Source organism: Phoca vitulina, unplaced genomic scaffold, assembly GCF_004348235.1.
Source record: "Phoca vitulina isolate PV1807 unplaced genomic scaffold, GSC_HSeal_1.0 scaffold85, whole genome shotgun sequence".
In the NCBI taxonomy this organism is placed as follows: Eukaryota; Metazoa; Chordata; class Mammalia; order Carnivora; family Phocidae; genus Phoca; species Phoca vitulina.
In genome coordinates, this window is record NW_022589788.1 from 1,755,159 (window position 1) to 1,775,909 (window position 20,751).

A 20,751-nucleotide genomic window follows, 5' to 3' on the forward strand; every position below is an offset into this window, starting at 1 on the left:
TCGTAGGGTAGCTCTATTTCCAACGTTTTGAGGAACCTCCATACTGTTTTAGTTTGTTTTTAGGGCTGCTAGGAGTTGGGACTGGGAAGAGTCCCAGGCAGGAAGGCCAGGCCCCCTCTGCTCTTGCCTGATGTTCTGGCAGATTGGCATGAATAAATACTTCTTGATTTGCTTTTTCCCTTTGATTGATTTTCAGATCCTCAAATGGTTGCTTTCAGTTTTACCCTTGTTTTGAGGGAGAGGAGCCACTGACTGCTTCGTGTCACCCTCGATGAGTCCCGTCTCTGGTGCCTCTCACAGCATCTCCATGTAACCGCTCATGAGCTGCGTGACCCCGCAGAGCCCGCGCCAGAGCTCCGTCCTCCTCGGTCCGGCTCCCCCTCCCCTCTGCCACCCTTGCCAGTCCCCTTGTCCCTGCGCAGACAGGCACAGGCACAGATGGGTGCGGCTACCACCTCGGTAGACACCTGGCCGGGGAGCGAGGTGTGCGTCTCTTCTCTCTGTCCCAGGCTCCTGGAGTCCCTTCTGTACTTTACGGGGAGGGCTCTGGACAACTCGAGGTGTCCCATGAGCCCTGTCCTCTTTGTAGTGGCCACGTAACTGCTCAGCAGAATGTGACTGACTTCAGTTTAATTCACACCATTCTTTGTTTCACTAAATAAGCAGGTACTTTTTTTTTTCTCTTCTTTTAGCCTGAACAAGCTCCGAACACTTGTGAATGTCATGTTTGTAAACAGGAAGCTTCCGGACTCACGGCATCAGCAATGACCGCGGGAGCCCTTCCCCCGGGCCATCAGTTCCTGAGCCCAGAGAAGCCCACCCACCCTGCTTTGCATCTTTACCCCCACATCCACGGACACGTGCCTCTGCAGGCGGTCCCACACCTGCCCCGCCCTCTCATCCACCCCACCTTGTATACGGCGCCCCCCTTCACACACAGTAAGGTAAGTCAGGGCAGAGAGGGCCTGGAAGCTCACCTGCCACTAAGATCTTATAAGAAGTGCATATTGTAACAAACAAAAATTCATAAATTGGCAACTTGGATAGGACCAAGTCTACTCTTGATAGGAAGGTCTGCAAATGTCTCCTTTTACCATAATCTTAAGCTCTCAGAATTTTGAACCTTCACAGCTGTAAAAACAATCACGAAAGTCATGGTTTACTCCTTCAGAATTAGCTAGAACATAAAGAGTTTTCCAAGTGATGGTGTAACGGGTTGTAGTTGGGGGAACTGCACACCCAGCCCTTCTGCTCACCCAGACACCAGTTCACTTCTTTCCTCATGGCCTCCTGGGGCCTGGCTCTTTTTCTTAATGTTGCCTGGGTAAAATGTGGTGAGTACAGCACGAGTCCTCTGATACTAGCTGGGCTCTATAGTGTCTGAAATGATTACGCTCTCTAAGCACAAAAACGAAGGGCTCGCCGAAATGCACAGGCTGAAAGGAGGAATCCTAAGTGTAATGGAGAGAAGGCCGCAACGCCATGCAGGCTTTTGGGAGGCGGCTGCCAGGCACAAAGGAAAGGGCCTCCCAGACCAGTCTGTTCAGAGAAGTGAGCATGTAGAAAAGGTTTGCTTTTTATGTAGTTCTTCTCAGAGAACCCCATACTTATATTTTCGTAGCTTAAACTTTGCAGTGAAATTTTTAGTTTTCCAACTCTACAGATTTATTATTTAAAATGGTGATTCTCAACTGGGAGGAGGACATGGGATGAAAGGGGCTTTTTCAGACTACAGGAACGTTTTCTTAAGGGGCGTTTGCTGTGAAGTGGGGTGTATATAGCCCATCAGTGGGCTTTGTTGTTTATTTGCTGGGGAGGGTCATCTAACCACTGATTTAGAATAGAATAGAATCAGTTTGTCATGTTCTATTGCAATAAGTACTTGGAAACTGCCCACATTTATGCTTAAATTTTATTAGATTGAATATCGCTCAGTTTGGACATTTAATGATGGCTTTATTAATAGAGTGATTTGAAATAGCGTTTTTCCAGTGTGTATTCAAAGCCAGGCTATCTTCATGGTCTGCCTGGTCTCTATAGCCTCTTTCCCTCTGGGTGAATGTATGGGTAGGGAAGCTGTCCATTCTGAATACAACTGCTTTCTCCTCCCTGGGAGCCACCTCTAGGAGAGAGTAGAGAATGTTGTTATAATGTCTTGCTGGTAGAAACTATTCAAGAATCAGTTCCTAAGCATCTTTAAGTAAAGTAGTGAAATTGATTATTACAAAAGGCTATTGGGACACTGCAGTTAAAAGCTGATTTCCACCCCCCTTCCCCCCGACATTTGGCCTTTTCTCAGGGCATTATAGGTAGTCCATAAAAGGGTAAAGGAGAAGAAAAATATTTTGGGGGAGTATCATCTGTATATAAAATCTATGTATTTAATACCTTCTAAACTTTAATCCAGTAGATAGATGTGGAGGATTCATGGGTAGAAAGGCAATTGCAGAGAACAAGCTAGTGAGCTTTTATTTCAGTCACTTTGCTGTTGATGTCAGGACTGTTCACTGATGCATTTATTTTATTTTATTTTTTAAGATTTTATTTATTTTTGCAAGAGAGAGAGAGAGCAGGGGGGAAGAGCAGAGGGAGAAGCAGGCTCCCCGCTGAGCAGGGAGCCCAGTGCTGGACTCGATCCCAGGACCCTGGGATCATGACTTGAACCAAAGGCAGACACTTAACTGACAGAGCCACCCCGGCGCCCCACTGATGCATTTAAAATACATTACCTAGATGCCACATTTATTTAGAAAAATGAGATGCATTTGGCAAAATACTTCATTTGAATCTGGTATAAAAATGTTTGTTTCTCTAGACAAGCTTGCACTGTTACTCGCCAGGTCTTCCAAAATTAGTTTGTGTTACTTGAGTTAGTTTGACTTAGTTGCATACTGTGATTACATGGTGTACCTGATGCGTGGTGTGTTCACAGCTCCATAGGAGTTGGTAGAAGCCCCTTCTAGAGAACGCACACACTTGTCTTCAGTTACGTCAGAGCCGGCTTGTTCAGTGGGATCCCCCACATGTGGCTGGGAGGCACAGCTGGGTGCTGGACGCCGGGGGCAGCTGTGCACGTGGAGCTCGGCTGCTTCCGTGTTTGTGTTCAGGGATTTTTGCTCTGGTGAGGTGGCATTTGTTGCCTTTAAGACTGTATGTCATTGTAGTTCTAATTCTTTTAATTCATACTCTGGCCATTGTGGGTAAATATTTACTACTTAAAATGCTTGGGATGAATAGTATAGAAAAAAATTTTTTTGAACTTAGATAACTTGAAGACCGTTTCTGTTTTCAAATGGCTTTGTACCAGTGATACATTTAATTTATATGTTGAGATACAAGTTATTTGAAAGTTAAAAATAGTTACAGGAGAGAGATACAGTAATGAGATGCTAGACAAAAATTAAAACTGTATGGCAAGGAATTTTATTTGCAAATATTTGGGGATTTCCCAGCTGTCTTTTTGTTACTGATGTCTACTGTAATTCCACTATGGTCTGAGAGCAGACATTGTGTGACTTTTGTTCTTTTGGATGTGTTCATGTGCTTTGTGGCCAGAACGGGGTCTGTCTTGGTGAGTGCGCCAGGTGAGCTTGAGGACGTGCGTGTTCTGCTGTTGCTGGATGGAGCAGGCTGTTCTCGTACGCCATGTGCAGGTGACGGACGGTGCTGCTGAGTCCAGCGATGTCCTTCCTGACCTGCTGCTGGACCTGCCCGCTCCTGCCAGAGGGGCGTCGGAGACCCCAGCTTCAACAGCAGACTCTCCTCCTCCTCCTGCAGTCCTGTCAGTTTTTGTCTCACGTAGTTTGGCACCGTGTTGTTCGGTGCTTACATATTTAGGATTGTTATGCATTCCTGGGGCATTGACCCTTCCATCATTATGGAATGCCCTTCTTTATCGCCGATAATCTTCCTTGCTCTGAGGTCTGATGTGTCTGAAATTAATACAGCTGCTCCAGCTTTTCGTTAGCACTAGAACCACATCTCTTTTTCCATCTCTTTACTTTTAACTTAAAGGGGTCTTTATACTCCCAGTAGGTTTCTTGTAGACACCTCTAGGTGGGGCGTGGGTTGTTTTTTTTTTTTTTTTTTAAGATTTTTATTTATTTATTTGACAGAGAGAGACAGCAAGAGAGGGAACACAAGCAGGGGGAGTGGGAGAGGGAGAAGCAGGCTTCCCGCGGAGCAGGGAGCCCGATGTGGGGCTCGATCCCAGGACCCTGGGACCATGACCTGAGCCGAAGGCAGACGCTTCACTGACTGAGCCACCCCAGGCGCCCCTTGTTTTTTTTAATATAGTCTAATATCAATTTCTGTCTTCATTTTTATATTTAGACTAGCCACATTTAAAGTGATTTTTGATGTGTTTAGGTTAATAATAACTTTTGTTCTGTTTTCTCTTCATTACCAGAGGCTTCCTTTTTCTGCCTTCTCCACTTTTTTTTTTTTTTTTAAATGTTTTTTTATTTATTTATTTATTCATGAGAGTCAGAGAGAGAGAGAGAGAGAGGCAGAGGCAGAGGGAGAAGCAGGCTCCCCGCCTAGCAGGGAGCCCGATGCGGGACTCGATCCCGGGACCCCGGGATCATGACCTGAGCCGAAGGCAGACGCTTAACCATCTGAGCCACCCAGGCGCCCATGCCTTCTCCACTTTTAATCAAGCGTTTTCTGATTCTGTTTTATCTCCTGTCTTCAGCATATTGGTTATACTTTAAACAATTGCATTAGAATATGCATTTTAACTAATCTGAGTCCCCCTTCAGATAACAGTGTTCTGCTTCATGTTAGTGTGGGTACCTTTTCACAGAGTGTGACCTTGCTGCTGCTCTTCTCCTGTGTCTGTTCATTAGTGGCCCCAGTACCTTGTTACTGCTCGTACCGCACACGGTTATCCTGTGGGTCTAGTAGTAGTCAGGAATAAGTCCACGTGACTCGCATTCATTCCTTCCCCATCGCCCTTCCTTTTTTCATGCAGATCCAGGTTTCTGACCTCTGTCATTTTCCCACTGTCTAAAGAAAACATCCTCACGTTTCTTGCAGGGCAGGTCTGCTGGGGAGGAGTTCCCTCAGTGTGTGTTTGTCTGAGGAGGTCTTTAATTTCTCCTTCACCTTTGAAGGATAATTGCACTGGATGCAGAATTCTAGGTTGGTGGGGTTTTTTTCTTTCAACGCTGTAAACAAATTTCACTCCACTATTATCTTAGTTGCATGGTTTCTGACCAGATGTCCTCTCTAATTCTTCAGGGCTACCCTCCCCTTCCTCCCCTCTCCCCCACTTCCCCAAGGCTGCTTTCTAGGGGTTTTGTTTTTTTTTTTTTTTTTTAAGATTTTTTTATTTGTTTGACAGAGAGACACAGCGAGAGAGGGAACACAAGCAGGGTGAGTGGGAGAGGGAGAAGCAGGCTTCCCGCCGAGCAGGGAGCCCGATGCAGGGCTCGATCCCAGGACTCCGGGATCATGACCTGAGCCGAAGGCAGACGCTTAACGACTGAGCCACCCAGGCGCCCCTGAAATGCCTAAGTGTAGATTTGGAAGTGTTTTTTACCTTTTGGTATTCTCTGAGCTTCCTGGATCTGTAGTTTGGTGTCTGTCATTAATTTTGGAAAGTTCTCAGCCAATATTCCTTCAAATATTTCTTCTTTCTTTTCTCTTTCTTCTCCTTCTGGTATTCCAATTCCTGTTACTATCTTTTGAAATTGTCCCATACCTCTTGGATGTTTTGTCCTATTTTGTGTCTGTGGTGGTGGTTTTTTAGTTTTGGGTGTTTTTTTTTTCTTAAATTCTCATTTCTCTTTGCATTTCAGTTTGAGGAGTTTCTTTTGACATGTCTTGATGCTCACTGATTCTCTGTACCCCATCCACTGATGATTAGTTCATCAAAAGTGCTCTTTGTTTCTCTTAAAGAGTGTTTTTATCTCTAGCTTTCTTTATTCGTTCTTAGAGAGTCCATCTCACTGCTCACATTACCTGTTCTTGCACATTGTGTGCTGGTTTTTAAAGATTTTATTTATTCATTTTACAGAGAGAGAGCAGGGGAGAGGCAGAGGGAGAGGGAGAGAGAATCCCAGGCAGCCTCCCTGCTGAGCGTGGAGCCCAGCGCGGGGCCCGATCCCAGTACCTGGAGATCATGACCTGAGCTGAAACCAAGAGTCAGATGCTCAACCGACTGAGCTGCCCAGGCGCCCCCATTGTGTGCTTTTTCAAATGGAGCCCTCATCATCTTCGTCATTTTAAATCCCTGTCTGATGATGCTGAGCCCTTTTATCTTCGTTCCTCTCTTCTACTGTGATGCTGTCTGCTCGCAGCCATCCTGCCTGCCCTGCTCTGCATCCTGAGCCTGTCTTCTCGCCCCTCGCCCCTTGGTCTGTCCAGAGAGCCCCTTTTGCATCAGCCTTCCGTTAAGCGACTTTGATGTGTCTCACATGCCACTTAAGTTTGACTTTTTAATTCCAGCTGTGATTCTTATTTATAAGCTTTAATTAATTTATTTTTAATGTATATTAGCAACTTTTTGTGTTCTCTTATTCCTTGATCACATTTTCTTTCATCTTTTCTTTCTTTAAGCATTTTACACATAGTTCTCTGTTTGAATGAAACCTTGAGGAATTGAATCTGTTTTTTTGTTGTTGTTGTTGCTCCTGTGAGTGTGTTGTTTCCTTGGATGTGCAGTAATTTTTCACGAGGTCATGTTTTGTTCATCTTACTCTGTGAGAACCACAAAGCCCTAAGTAGGGGCTGAGGTACCAGTGTGGTGCTACCCCACCTGGGACCCTTGAACTCCTCCTGACAGTCTCCAGAGGGACCACGGATCTGCCCCCCATCACTGTGACGATGGTGTGTGCATCCTTAGGGCAGTCCTCCCTTCCCCACACCTCCACCTGGCCCTGTTTTTCTCACCATGTTCTGATCAGTTCTGTGAAAGATTTCCCTAGCTGTCTCTAGGGCTCAGCACCTTGTTACAAAGGTGTTTGGTGCTGTTTCTCTGGGATCTAGAGTGTCATGTCCCCCTTCCTGGACAGAGCCCAAGCAGAGGGGGACCGCACAGCCTCAGAGGGAAGAGTATACATGAGCTGGCAGGCTGCGCCCCCACCCCCTGCTCCTTCACAGGGCACGTTCCCAGCCACTGACCCGCATGGCCCAGGAGTGGAGGGCCACGACTGCAGGGCCAGGTTCAGAAGCCCAAGGCTTCCAGCTCCAGGTGCTATGTTTCCATCTGGAAACCGAGTTCTGAAGCAGTCATCACGCTAGCAAAGGGCCTAGTAATGAAGGTAGAGAGATGTCTTGAACTCTCCACTGGGAGCATGAGGAGTAGTTGAAAATGGTCACCACATCCTGGCCCTCAGTGAGTTCAGGATGAGTAGAGCCGGCAGAGTGGCTCCCGTGTGGCTCTGGGCCATGTGCCTCTGTCCCCTCCCTCATGGGGTGATTGAGGCTCAACCACTGCAGAAGTGATGAAGTCAGACATGGGGGGCAAGTCTCATTTCAGGCTGGAATTGGAGGGAGAAGAAAGCTCTGTGGGAAACAGGGACAGAAACAGACCACAGTTGGGGTCACACTGATCTTAAGTCTGTATCTTGTTTTGGAGGCCGTTTCCGTTCTTCTGGCCTGAGAAACAGCAAGACCAAGACAGCCGCGGTGCTTTTGCCTCTTTACTGTCTCTGGCAGGAGTATTGAGGAACGTCGGAAGAAACAGAGTAGTCGCTCATCCAGCTTCCCGTTGCGTGGGACGTGCCCGTTGGCAGCCCCCCTCACACGTGTGTGCAGTGACTCGGTCTTTTGCCCGCTTGGCTGTGTTTGGCAGCCGTGTTCACGGTGTCCAGGGTGGAGGTGGTGGTGTGCGGTGGAGCCTGGCTCTCCCGGCTGCGGCGTAGACGCCGGAGGTGTTCAGAAGGCGTCCGTTAGTGTGTATCTGTCCGAGCTCTCCTTTAGAGCAAAACTTTTATTTTCCTGTGAATCACTTCCGTCTCAAAGCGGAGAACCATTCAAAACTTCTATGACATGAACCCGTGTGGATTTGTGTAGAGTGAAATAAATCTCTTCTAACTCAACAGCATTGTCCACATGTTGAGAGACTAATTCTACGCCTGAATCACTTGTGAGGCATGGCCCAGAATGGTCTTGTTGACAGAGGCCTTTATTTTTCTAAAGGAAGCCCACACCAGTTGAGTCGAGTAGCCATCTTGTGGGAAAGCATTCACGTAAACGCCCCTTGTTTGTTACGGACCGCTGCTCCCTTGGTCTCTATAGCTGGACCTCCTGTTCTGAGAATGGGGGCTTCTGAAGAAGTGTGTGAAGTGAATTTAAGTTACGTTTTCAGTATTACTGCTTTATAGCTGTGTTCCCTCATCCCTCTAAGCTAAGTCTGTTCAGCCTTTATTGAACATCCGGTATGTGCCAGGCCCTGTGCTACATGCTAGCAAAATACACACCAGGGAGCCTTGGTCCCTGTTTTTAGGGCTCCCGCAGTCTAATCAAGTCAGAGCCTGAGAACGCCACGGTGTGCCCTCGGAGCAGCTGGCGCTGCAGAGTAGGGAGGTCACACTGAAGAGGGAGGGCGGCCGACAGAGCCTGTCGGGTGGCTTTGCAGAGGAGGTGATGCCGGGCCGGGCTTGGAGGGGCACGCACAAGCTCTCTGGACGCGTGCGGGTGGCAGGTCCCGGCTCTCAGCCAGGCCCCCGGGGGCTGAGGGCAGTTAGCTGGCAGCCGTGAGTTGGGAGGGCCTCGGGGAGCAGCAAGGCGCTTCGGAGCCCACTGTGCGAGGCCCGCGAGGCCGGTTTCTGCCTGCCGGCTGTCTCTGCCCTCAGCGGAAGGTCTTCGACGCTGAGAATCCCTTCTGCTTGTTGTCACTTCCCATCCACTGCTCCGCAGCAATAGCAGCTCTTCGTTGATCACTACCTTGTGGAAACTGGTGTCTGTAGAAATACGGTTTTTTGGTTTCCTCACTCTTTGCCCTGGGGCTCCCCTGCCAGAACAACTCGATTAGGCTCCTGCCTCGATCCTGGCCGCACAGACCTCTGTTAGTTCCTGTCTCATAGCCTGCGTGTCCACGCCATTCTCACCCTCCGCCTCCCTGAGCCCGTTGAGGCCAGCAAGTGTGCTGAGCTGCCCGAGCGGAGTGACCCTGCTTCCTCTCTGCACCCAGGACGGGCGGGGCGGGGTTGCCCTGTGTCTCGGGACCAGTCTTACAAAGTGGTGACGGTCCACCTCAGCCCTCACTGTGCTGCACACTTGAACCCATTGTCCAGTTTAATTCTTACCACAACCCCTGGAGATACGTATTTCCAAGTTACAGATGAGAAAACTAAAGCACAAAAAGATTGAGTAATTTGCCTGAGGTCACACAGCTAGTAAAGGGGGAGCTAGCGTCCAAACCCATCAGGCTGTGCGTCCCAAAGGCTGAGAACAGGACTGGTGTTCACGCCCCGCTTTGTCACTGGCCACCCCTCCCAGGGACTGTGGCTTCGGGCTCCTGCTCCAGTAGTCCCAGCGCCTGTCCTGAAGGCCGCGGACCCCCCCTTGCTCCCCTGCCGCTGCCTCGCGTCCCTCAGGCCCTGGCTGACTGCTTCCTGTGCTGGCCTCTCCCCTCCAGGCAGAGGCCGGGCAGCGAGGCCTCTGATTCGGGCCCCGCAGCCTGTGTGGCTGCGGTACAGCTGTCCATGGCGCCGTCCCCCTTCCTCCCTGACCTCCGCCCCAGCCAGCCTCTTAGGGTTCTGCTCTGGGGAATCCTCCCAAAACTCTCCCAGTTGACCTAACAGCACTCGGGGCCCAGTTCTGTGTCCCCAAGGATGAGATTTCCAGGCGTTGTTCCCCGCACCAGGCCTGCAGCTTCTCCGGGGGTGAGGGGGGGCGGCGCGGGGAGGCCTGTCGCAGTGGGTGCTGCTGGGGAGGGGAAGATGTGTGCCCACATCAGCAAGTGCTGGGGACAGCAGAGCCAGGACTCATTTGAGGGAAGGCAGATTTTAAACTAGCAGGCGACCAGTAAGTCTTGAATTATAACTGTGGTAAGTGCTAAGAGGGAAAATTGTGGATTTTAGGTGTGTTGAATGCAAAAGCCCACGTTGGTCTTGGGTGCTGGATGGTGAGGGCAGCGGCAGTGATGACTTCTTTGAGACAGGGACATTTAGGCTGAGGCCCGAAGGATGAATGTAAGTCACCGAGGTTATGGACTGAGGTTAGGATGTTCTGGAAACTGGATGCAGCACAAGGAAAGTTCAGGGTCAAGAAGGAGCTTGGATTTGAGGACCAAGGGAAGTCCTGTGTGTCCAGAAGCTTGGGGAACAGGAGGGTCAGGGGTAGGCCAAGCCATGTGAAAGACTTTCAATTTCATCTTAAGAGTGGTGGGAAGACATCGGTGCATCCTAAGCAAGGGAGTGACTCAGCCTTACTGGCCTTCACAAAAGCTTACTCTGGCTGCTGTGAGGGAAAGGACTGGAAGGAGGCCGGGTATGAGCCGTGGGGTCTGTCTGTGCCGGTGGTGGAGGCCGGGGCTGGGGGTGTGGGCCGAGAGGAGGGAGGGACCAAGGATGCCTAGGGGTGTGCAGGGGGCGGCCAGCAGCTAGTCCCTCGATGAATGTGTGGGCCCAGCCACCCTCCCTCGGTGCCTTCAGATAGCAGTCTGCCCCGGCAGGGCCCAGGGGCTGTTTCCAGGCTCCAGTAAAATCCGCAGTTCCTTAGACGTGCACGGCACTCGGCCCAGGTGTGAGACACAGTTTAAGAGCTTTACCATTTTTTGTTAGTGATTCCAGAGTTGACTTTTTAGCAATGATCTTTAGAATGTCAGATGAGACTAAGCCCTGGGAGCGAGTTGTACGCACACGAGCCACATGTAGACTCTGCTGAGGGAGGAATGCTGTGAGGTGCTGAGTTGTCTCAGGTCTGTTTGGTAGATTCCCTGCAGCATCAGCGGCTTTGAAAATGCACGCCTGGTTCACGTGTGAGCAATCACATAGTGTGACAGCCGCGCAAGTCCGTGCTCTGCGAGACGCATTCAGCCTGGGACGCCCGCCCGCAGCAAGCGGGGCCCCACAGGGTTTTCAGTCATGGGTTGTCTTGTCTGTAGTTTAACTACATAGGTAAGCAGAATATGAATTTTGATATGTGATTAGAACATTTTTTTTTGTAGGCTTTACCGCCAGCACCTGTTCAGAATCACACAAATAAGCATCAGGTATTCAATGCATCTCTTCAAGACCATATTTATCCAAGCTGTTTTGGGAATACTCCAGAGTGGAATAGTTCTAAATTTATAAGTCTTTGGGGATCAGAAGTGATGAATGATAAGAACTGGAATCCTGGCACTTTCTTGCCAGATACAATTTCTGGTAAGGAACTTGTTAAAACTTTCTTAAAGGTTTAAAATGACCTGAGCTGGGCGGATGCTATCTCTGTTACCGCGGTCCCCCAGTAGAAGCCCTAGGCTAGTTGGGTCCCCCGCCTCCACCACTCCCGGGAGGCCCCTCGGCCTCATCCCACTGCCCCAGCGGCCCACGTCTGCTGCCAGCCAAGTCCCACTGCCCGGACGGAGCAAAGCAAGGTGCTGGCCCCCTCAGGCTGCTCCCGGCACGGCGAGCTGTCCGGGGCCCTGCGCACGGGGGATCTCCCCGGGCCCCCGCGCTGCTGAGCCTCTTGTCTCCAGGCCTCGGTGTTCGGCCCGTGGTGCTCGGACAACAGCGGCAGTCCCTCAGCCCAGTGTGCAGGGCCCTGCAGCCGTGCCACCGTCCACCTCAGTGCTGGGACTTCTGTGCCTTTTCTGGTGCTGGACTGACCTTACGTGGGGTCTGTCCCCTCTCACAAGCTCCTTCCTCCCAGCTCTCGGCTGCCCAGGTACAGCTGTCATTTCAGGCGCAGGGAAAGGTGCACCTGAAGAGGGGCTGGTTGCACCCTTCTCTCTGTCTTCACGTGGTTAGAGCCCGTGGTGGCCCCACACCTACACCCTGCATGTGCTCAGAAAAGCAGGCTACACTTGACATCTGTGCTTGGAGTGGGTTACTAGCTGTGTGACCTTGGGCAAGTTGCTTAGCCTCTCTGAGCCTCAGTTTCTCTATCTTTAGGATGGGACTAATAGTACCAAGCTCTGAAAGCAGCTTTAAGACAATGAGTAAAATCACTTTGGAAAAGCACCTAGCACGGGATTGGCACATAGTAGGTGCTCAATACATTTTTTTCCTGGAGAAAAACTGGTTGACTAGCATCCTCCCAGTGAAGTCCCAGCTTCGGTAGCAGCCCCAGTGTTAGGAGTTCAGTCAGCTGACGTCCCTTAGGTTTGAGCGACATATTTCTAGAGCCTTACTTCTCCCATTCTTCTCTGAAAGGGAGTGACATACTAGGACCAACACTCTCAGAAACGAGACCCGAAGCCCTTCCACCTCCGTCTAGCGGTGAAACGCCTGCAGTTTCCGAGAGCAAGGAGAAAAAAAACGCCGCAAAAAAGAAGTGCTTGTATAATTTCCAAGATGCTTTCATGGAAGCGAACAAAGTCGTGATGGCCACGTCGTCGGCCACCTCCTCCGTGTCCTGCACGGCCACCACGGTGCAGTCCAGCAACAGCCAGTTCAAAGTGTCGTCCAAGAGGCCTCCTTCCATAGGTAAGGCCCGCCAGCTGGCGGGAGCCCTCGGGGCTGCTCCGCGTGTCTGCCGCTTCCTCCTCAGCACCTCTGTGATCGCCTTGTCCTTGGCACGGCCGGAGGCCTGGTGTGGTAATCAGCGCTGGAGAATGCTCGCACACAGCACGTCCGCTGGGAGGCGGGCCCGAGTTTCGCTGCCCCACGAACTTCCTCTGGGGCTTCGCCACGCTGGCTTGCCTTTCTTCTCGGTACCTGTTGCTGTGTGAGAGGAAGAGGTCACTGCTCTCGGGGCACATGGGGGAATCCTTAGTCCTCTGAAAGCAGGGCCCTGGTGGAGAGTGAGCCGATGGGGCTGCTGGCCCGCCTGGGGTGCAGCCCCTGCTGCCACTCGCGTCTGTGGTGTGTAGGGGGTGTGGCTCCCCACGCTGGCATGAGCACGGGGAGCGGGGGTCTGGAAGCAGAGGTCAAAGGCACACAGGAGCTGGCTGTAAGGGCGCTCTCTAGCCAAAGTCAGGACAGTTGGAGCATCGGAAAGAGTAACAGGATGGACGATAGTACACATGGTCAGGAATCCCCTGGGTGGGGCGCCTGGGTGGCTCAGATGGTTAAGCGTCTGCCTTCGGCTCAGGTCGTGATCTCAGGGTCCTGGGATCGAGTCCCGCATCGGGCTCCCTGCTCAGCGGGGAGCCTGCTTCTCTCTCTGCCTCTGCCTCTCTCTCTCTCTCTCTCTCTCTCTCTCTGACTCTCATGAATGAATAAATAAAACATTTAAAAAAAAAAAAAAAGAATTCCCTGGGTGTTCAGAAAGGAGATGGGGGGTAGGGAAGCTGCTCTGTGATAGACATGCCAGACAGGGAAGGCCGCTGTGCAGCCAGCAGGGTGACCGTCAGTCCAGGTGAGCGTCCCCAGTGGTCGTTGAGAACAGTGGATATCCGTTTGGGGAACGAGCAGCACCCGCAGGTGACTGGCAGATCACGCCCTGCACACTGATCAGATGTGGCCTCACCGTCATGGGACAGACTCACGTGAGGGGCCTCTCAGGCAATCACGCGGGAAGGATCCAACATACCCTTTGCAGGAGTCATGCCCAAAAGGTCTTTACTAACTCTGACGTAACGCCGTAAGCCCAGACTGGTGGGCAGCTGTCCTCAGCTGAGGCGATGTCAGTGTTGCTGAAGGAAAAAGGGTTAGAAGAGGCCAGGTTGGGGAAAAGCTCCAGAGGCTGTGCGGGGGAGATGGGAGACAGGATGGGGTTGCACGTGGGACGAGAATGTTACGTGGACGGCACATGTCCCGGATGTGGTTACACAGTGAAGTGTCGTGACCCCAGGGGCTCGTGCTGAGGTGTTTAGGGTGAGTGCAGCCTCCAGATGTTAGGCCAGAAAAGTGTGTGTGTGAGAAATAAACGTGACAAAATGTTAAATAGCAGTGAATCCAGGTGAGGGGTATATATGGGGGTTCTTTGTACTGTTCCTTCAAAGTTTGTGTAGCCTTTGAACATCTTCACGTGAAGAGGTAGAGGAAGCTTTAGTGAAAAACTAATTCAGCTCCACCGTCAGTGACCCTTCTGCGTCTCCGCATGCAGGTGAGGTGTTCCACGGCGTCAACAAGGAGGACCACAGACACGCGGTGCCGGCCGCCCCGAGGAACAGCCCCACGGCCTTGGCGCCGCTTCCCGCCCTCGCCCCTGCCGCGCTCGCCCCGGCCTCCTCGCCTCACCTCGCAAGTCTTGCAGCCCCATCCTTCCCCAACACTGCTGCCCCGTCCCCCGGGTTTGTGGAGCCGCGCAAGAGCTTCTGTCCTGCTCCGGGAGCCCCCCCGCCCCCCACAACCGACGGCTCCATCAGCGCTCCCCCCAGCGTCTGCAGGTGAGCCCGGGTCCCGCTGGTGCTGGAGTCGGGGAGCCACGTGCAGCCCAGCAAGCCAGGGAAGGGCAGAGGCCGCGGGTCGAGGGGAGGACGCTGGTCGCGCCTCTCGTCCTCACCAGGGCCACCATGGGTGGGTGCACAGACCACCACCTCGCCACTGGCAGCGTTGGGGGGGCGGGGGCTGGGCGTTCTCTAAGTTGTATTTGTTATATGTTGAGTAAAGAACCATACAAGCATTCAACAGTTTGTTTTAAAAAGACAGTGTTTGTTACCTTTGAATTGGCCCGTTTGAAGCCATGACGCGGCGGGAGGGACGGTGGAGAGACTCTCCCTCCATGCCCGCGCGCCTGCCCACAGTGCCTCCCCCGCGGGCCTCCCAGCGTCGGGTGGCTGCGCGTAACCGGCCCGTGTGTGGTTCTGCAGTGACCCCGACTGTGAGGGCCACCGCTGCGAGAACGGCGTGTATGACCCACAGCAGGACGACGGGGACGAGAGCGCCGACGAGGACAGCTGTTCTGAGCACAGCTCCAGCACGTCTACCTCCACCAACCAGAAGGAGGGCAAGTACTGTGACTGCTGCTACTGCGAGTTCTTCGGGCACGGCGGGGTAAGTGCCCGGGGGCAGCGGGGGGCCCTCCAGGCCGCGGCACCGGCAGTGCCCGCGGTGCGCCGTACGGGGTGTCGAGCTTCATCCGCAGTGTGCTCAAAGTCAAGGTGTGGTCTTGTACTTACCCTAAAGAAATAATGGAAAGTATGTGCCCAGAGATCTCCCTACAAGGATTTCGTGACTGCAGGTTTGCATTGTTTGTGAGCTGGGGGCCTCCTGAACAGCCAGCCGTGGGAATCGCTGGGTCCAGACCGTGCACGGCCATGCGGTGGGGTGCTCGCTGCGTGGCGTGCACCATGGGACTCCTAACGGTCGGTCCGTAGGAGCAGACGGCGGCCACGGTGCCCCGGGGCGGGCGGGGGGCTTGGGGAATGGGGCTGGTCGTTGCTCTTTCTCTACTTTTGTTCTGTCTGTATTTGCTAGACATGCGCACACCCGTGTCCAGTGTCAGGAAGAAATGTTGGCAGTGGGGTTGAGGGCAGTTTTCTTTTTCCCTTTTGGCACTGAATAAGAAACCCACACAGGGATGGAAAGATTGTACAAACGCATTTATTGACACGAAAAGATAATCACACTATAATATATAGAGAGTAGATGTATGTGTGATTTTTTTTTTTTTTTTTTTTTGGTTTAAAAATGTCCATCTGTGTACATAGTTGTACATGTTTTACCATAGTTTTCGTGAACATGTAAAGGTTGAGGGCTCGGTGCCAGAACTAATCTTCGGGTCACTCTGGGACAGGTTTTCCTTGTTGCTGCCACTTGTTTGTTTTCCTTATTTTTCACCATGAACGTGTGTTACCGGAGTAATAAGAAAACTTTCCTCTTTAGAGATAGGTTCTGAAATTTGCAATATTCAGCATCATTAAAACTTGAAGCTTCATTCAGCCATGCTCTCCTTTAACTGCCTTAGCCTCCAGCTGCGCCGACAAGTAGAAATTACGCAGAGATGAGGGAGAAGCTTCGTTTGCGGCTGACCAAGAGGAAAGAAGAGCAGCCTAAAAAGGCGGACCAGCTCTCGGACAGAGAGAGTGTCGTTGACCATCGAAGGGTGGAAGACCTGCTACAGTTCATAAACAGCTCAGAGACCAAGCCCGTGAGCAGCACTCGAGCCGCCAAGCGAGCCAGACACAAGCAGAGGAAGGTAAACCGTGTGCCGGCGCAGTGCTGCCCGAGGGCGGCCTGCGGAGCCAGGCTGGCTGCGGCGGGCCTCGGGGCCACGTGCCCGCACTGTGGCCACGAGGGCCCCTGACCGTCTCCGTCTCTGCGGCCTGAGCCAGAGCTGGTCAGAAGCCCCAGGTTGTGTTTTCAGGACTCAGCTTTCCCTTTTGTGTCATGGGTTCGTTGATGGATCTAAAACAAGCCTTTGGGTCCCTGTGCCCCACGTGGGTGGGCCACAGCAGACCTCTGTCTGGAAGAAGAGCTTCTCTCCCAGGGAGGTTGAGGACGGAGCCCCTGGCAGTGAGGGAATAGAAGGGGGTCACTGTGGGCTTTTGGAGACTGTGGGTAAAGAAGTTACTTCGACACGAGGCTGGGACAGGGCCTTTGCCTCAGCGACATCCTTAGGACAGACTATGTCTGTCCCCCGCTCCTTGTCCCCCGACTGGCAAAGGAGAGTCAGGCAGAGCCATCCCAGAAGAGGGCAGGCACGCGCACTGGTGTGAAGGGTCAAAGAGTAAGATGGACAGCCATTGTGGGCTGCACGGAAGTAAGCATCCACCAAGACTAGGCAGCGTGGCCCAGCGGCGGAGGTAGCAGGCAGAGGCCGTCCGCCAGCAGGTGAGACACGGCGCTCTTCAAGTTACGGCTCCAGGTGAGGGGACGGAGAGTGTCTGCTCCACGGAGGGCCTCAGCGCCCGGGGCTGCGCTGTGCTGCGGCCGTCCTGCTTTTAGCTTCCTAAAGAGCCAGGCCGCGGCGGGCAGATCCGGGCCGTGCACAGAGGGGAACCTGCAGGGGTGACAGGGGCTCTTGACGGCAGGACAAGGAAGAGGCGAGGCCCCTGCGAGGCCCAGCAGAGACGGAGCGGGAGGACGCTCCCAGAGCGGGCAGGGGACGGTGCCTCCACCTTTAGCTGCTTGCGACGTGGAGACAGTTGTGATTGGATCGCCCGCCAGGAGCCCTGCGTGTACCTCATGGTCCTAATCGTGGGCTTTGAGGAGATAGGGGTCTGCCCAGCCCCACTAGAGTGGGGCAGTGAGAACTGTTCTCCATTCGGGTGTTAGGTCAGGGCCCACTCACCCCGTGCGCTCGGTAACCTGCACCCCGTCTTCGTAGAGCGTCTGGTTGATGGGCTGGTTGTTGAAAGGAAGGCACCACATACCTGCTTGTGGGTTCCCTGTAGCTTCTGTTCTGGGGCGGGTTTGCAAACCCCGGCCTGTGCTGTGGGAGATACTCTGCTCACTAGACACTGGACATGGGGGCCACGCCAGGAGTCTGCCTCCAAGGCTTCGCTTCGAACACATGGAACAAGGATTTTGAATAAGTTTTACTTGAATTGTTAAGTTAAATTTTTAAAACATCTGCCATTAAATTTTTAACATAATTTTATATTTAAGTTCTTCAAAATGACACTTGTTTTTTTAAAATATTGTTTACTGAATGTTGTGAAAAATAATTAAAACCTGGAAGGACTTTTATTTTTTTAATTGTATTTTGTTTTATTTTTGGAAGGACTTTTAAATGCAAAATGTACTTGCCAAAGTCTTTTACTGGAGGAGCTCAGGGATGCAAAGAGTCAGGCAACTCTTTACAGCCTTCACTTGTTTTCTAAGCAAAAAGAATAGTTTCCGTGGAGGCTCCTGGACTAGGCATCACCAGTGAAGTCCAGTCTTCACTTGGACTGAAATTAACTTCGTGCCAAGCTGGAGGGCAGAAGTAGCCAGGACCTGTTTGCCGTGTGATGTGGAACGTATCAGAGTGCCACTTGCTCTGTCACGCTGGTGAAAGTATGTTGGGAGTTTGGTTTGTCTGCTAGGCTGGGAAAAAGGCATTTCAGGTTTTGAGTACACACTTTGGAAGTGTCTTGTCGATGTGTGCGTGAAGGCCCCAGCCTCGCCTGGAGGGGTGGTGCGCCGGCAACTGGTTGGTCGTGTCATCCGGCCGCCACATACACGGGAGGCTAGCACAGCAGCTGCTCTGACCTTGCTTTATTTTACTTATTTTTTAAGCAGGCTCCACGCCCAGCGCGGAGCCCAGTGCGGGGCTTGAACTCACGACTGTGAGATTGAGACCTGAGCCGAGATAAAGAGTCGGATGCTGAACTGGCTGAGCCACCCCAGCGCCCCGACCTTGTTTTAAAGAAGTGCTTAGTCACTAGGGCAAAGGCTATAAGGAAGATTCTGTTAAGCACTGCCCCTCCCCCCCACCACAACCAATAAAGTAATAAGTATATACCTTAGTAGAAAGATTAAATCTAATCGTCGTCTCGGAGAGTAAAATAATTTGGGTCAGGTGTGTTTTAAGCTGTTTGGCTTATTATAACCTGTTTCAGGGTTTATGTTCTTATTATATGATTTGTTTTTATTTATTTATTTTTTTAATGTCTTAATGTAGAACACTTACTGTTGTCTTACGTTGCTGCTTCTTTTCGCATCACAGCTGGAGGAGAAAGCTCGCCTGGAAGCAGAGGCCAGGGCCCGGGAGCACCTGCACCTCCGTGAGGAGCAGAGACGACAGGAGGAGGAGGAGGAGTTTCAGCGGCTTCAAGAGCTTCAGAAGCTGAGGGCCGTGAAAAAGAAGAAGAAGGAGAGGCCAAGTAAAGACTGTCCCAAGTTGGACATGCTTGCTAGAAACTTCCAGGCAGCAGCAGCGTCTGTACCTAACTCTGAAAACATGCACAACGGCTCACTAGAGCAAATGGAAGAACCGGAAACCTCATCCCACTCTCCTTCCAGACATGGGGACCACACGGAACCCAGGCCAGGGCCGGGGGCTGACGGGGATGCTGCCGGCCCCATGGACGCCAGAGACTCCAAGCTCCTCCTCCCGAAGGAGGTCAGTGGGAAGCGGCAGGAGCCGCTGTCTTTTCTCCTTGACATAATGCATCACCACAAGGAGGGGAATGGCAAGCAGAAGCTCAAACAGACCAGCAAGGGCAGCAGCGAGCTGGTGAGGAAGCCGGCCGAGCCCCCCAAACCCTCAGAGGGTCAGCCCAGACCCCGGCCCCAGACTGAGTCGAAGGCGAAAGTGCTTGACTTCACTTCCCTGGTGGAGCACAAAAGGGAGGACAGAAAAGTGAACAGTAACAACAATAACAAAAAGCAGCTGAACCACGTCAAGGAAGAAAGGTTGAATCCGGGCCCCCCAGAGCCTGCCTCCCCCAGCGAGCACCCTCAGGACAGCAAGCTGGTGCTGGCGGACTCTCCGCTGCCTAAGGGCAAGAGCAAGAAAAATAGGAAGAAGAAAGGAGACCGAGTCAGCAGTTCAATCGGTAAATAGCAGCGGGGAGTGTGGCCGGTGCCCCGTCACCCCGGGTGCCGCCCGGCCTCTCCTGGCTTTGGGCTGCTTGGAGCTTTACCGCAGCAGGGGGACGCAGATAGCCGTTGTCGCTCCGTGTTGTCATTTGGAATAATGACTGTACAAAGAATTCCTCTGCGGCTCGCTCCGATTCCCCAGACTCAGCGTGTGCCTTATCTGCTCTCTCTTTCTCTTTCTCCCTCTTTTATTGTTTTTCTGAGCCAAAGGAGAGTAATTTCAGACATGAAGCCCCTTTGCCCTTAAGTACTTCACCGTGTATTTCCTCAAAACAAGGATACTCTCTTAGAAAACCACAAATAGTTATCAGAATTAAGAAATTAATACTGATACAATAGCATGGTCTTAATTATAGACCTTACTGCTGTTTCTCCAGTCATCCCTTTAATTTCCTTTATAGAAAGAAAAAAAAAGTTACTGTTTTTCCTGACACAGGATCCAGTCCAGGTCACATGTCATATCTCCTTAATTTCCTTTAATGAGTCGGTTCCTCAGTTTCTCATGACCTTGACATTTTTAAAGAGTCAGTCCATTTATTTTTTTAGAATAATTTATTATTTGGAATAATTTCAGTTTGGTTTTGTGTGCCATTTCTTGATGATCAGATTCAGAGTATGTGTTTTGGGCACTGGTGCCGTGGAAGTGGTGGGTCCTTGCTGGCGCCCTCCATGTGGAGCACAGAGTCTGGTGACGGGGACTCAGCCTCCCCTTCGCTCTCAGAAGTGGGAGTGTCTGATGGGGATGTGGGTCTCCTGCTGCTGGTAACATCCACTGGCAAGTCTTGCCTGTAATGGTTGTTCCTAAGTTGTTTGCCACGTTGTGATTTTTCTAACATTATTATTCCTTGTACAGTTCTTATTTGGTGCTTTCTGGGAGGTGCTTTCCTTCCCCCGCCACCCCATGTAGGGCTTTCATTTGTTCAGTTATTTAGATCAGGGTGGGTTCGTAGAGTCTTACTTTGTCCTATAGACCATAGTCCTTTACTAACACTACTTATTTTGGTCCTCTGGCTGTCCCAGATGCAGTCCGTGCCCCCTCAGGTGGTCCCTCGACCCCATCACTCTTGGGGCACTTGCTTACTTTCCTGCACAGTGAGATGTTCTGGGCTTATCTAGTACTTTCCCTGTCTCAGCCCTGAAGCTGTCGTTTTCCAGGGAGCCCTGGTTCTTTTTAGAGGAGTTTAGAAACCCAGATCGGGGTGCTGCTGCTGTGTGGTTGCTGCCAGACCCTTCCCGCTGACAC

General features: G+C 51.8%; 1 protein-coding gene across 3 annotated transcripts in view; it reads left to right on the forward strand.

The window, feature by feature from the left end:
* Positions 1-20,751, forward strand: part of FAM193A (family with sequence similarity 193 member A) — a 116,913-nt gene that overhangs the window by 72,585 nt on the left and 23,577 nt on the right. For all 3 annotated transcript variants that reach the window (XM_032395468.1, XM_032395466.1, XM_032395467.1), the window contains 7 exons: positions 693-944; positions 11,120-11,318; positions 12,309-12,581; positions 14,146-14,428; positions 14,852-15,035; positions 15,949-16,179; positions 18,634-19,465. In XM_032395468.1, the coding sequence (XP_032251359.1) occupies positions 693-944; positions 11,120-11,318; positions 12,309-12,581; positions 14,146-14,428; positions 14,852-15,035; positions 15,949-16,179; positions 18,634-19,465 (2,254 nt within the window). The remainder of the gene's footprint in view (positions 1-692; positions 945-11,119; positions 11,319-12,308; positions 12,582-14,145; positions 14,429-14,851; positions 15,036-15,948; positions 16,180-18,633; positions 19,466-20,751) is intronic.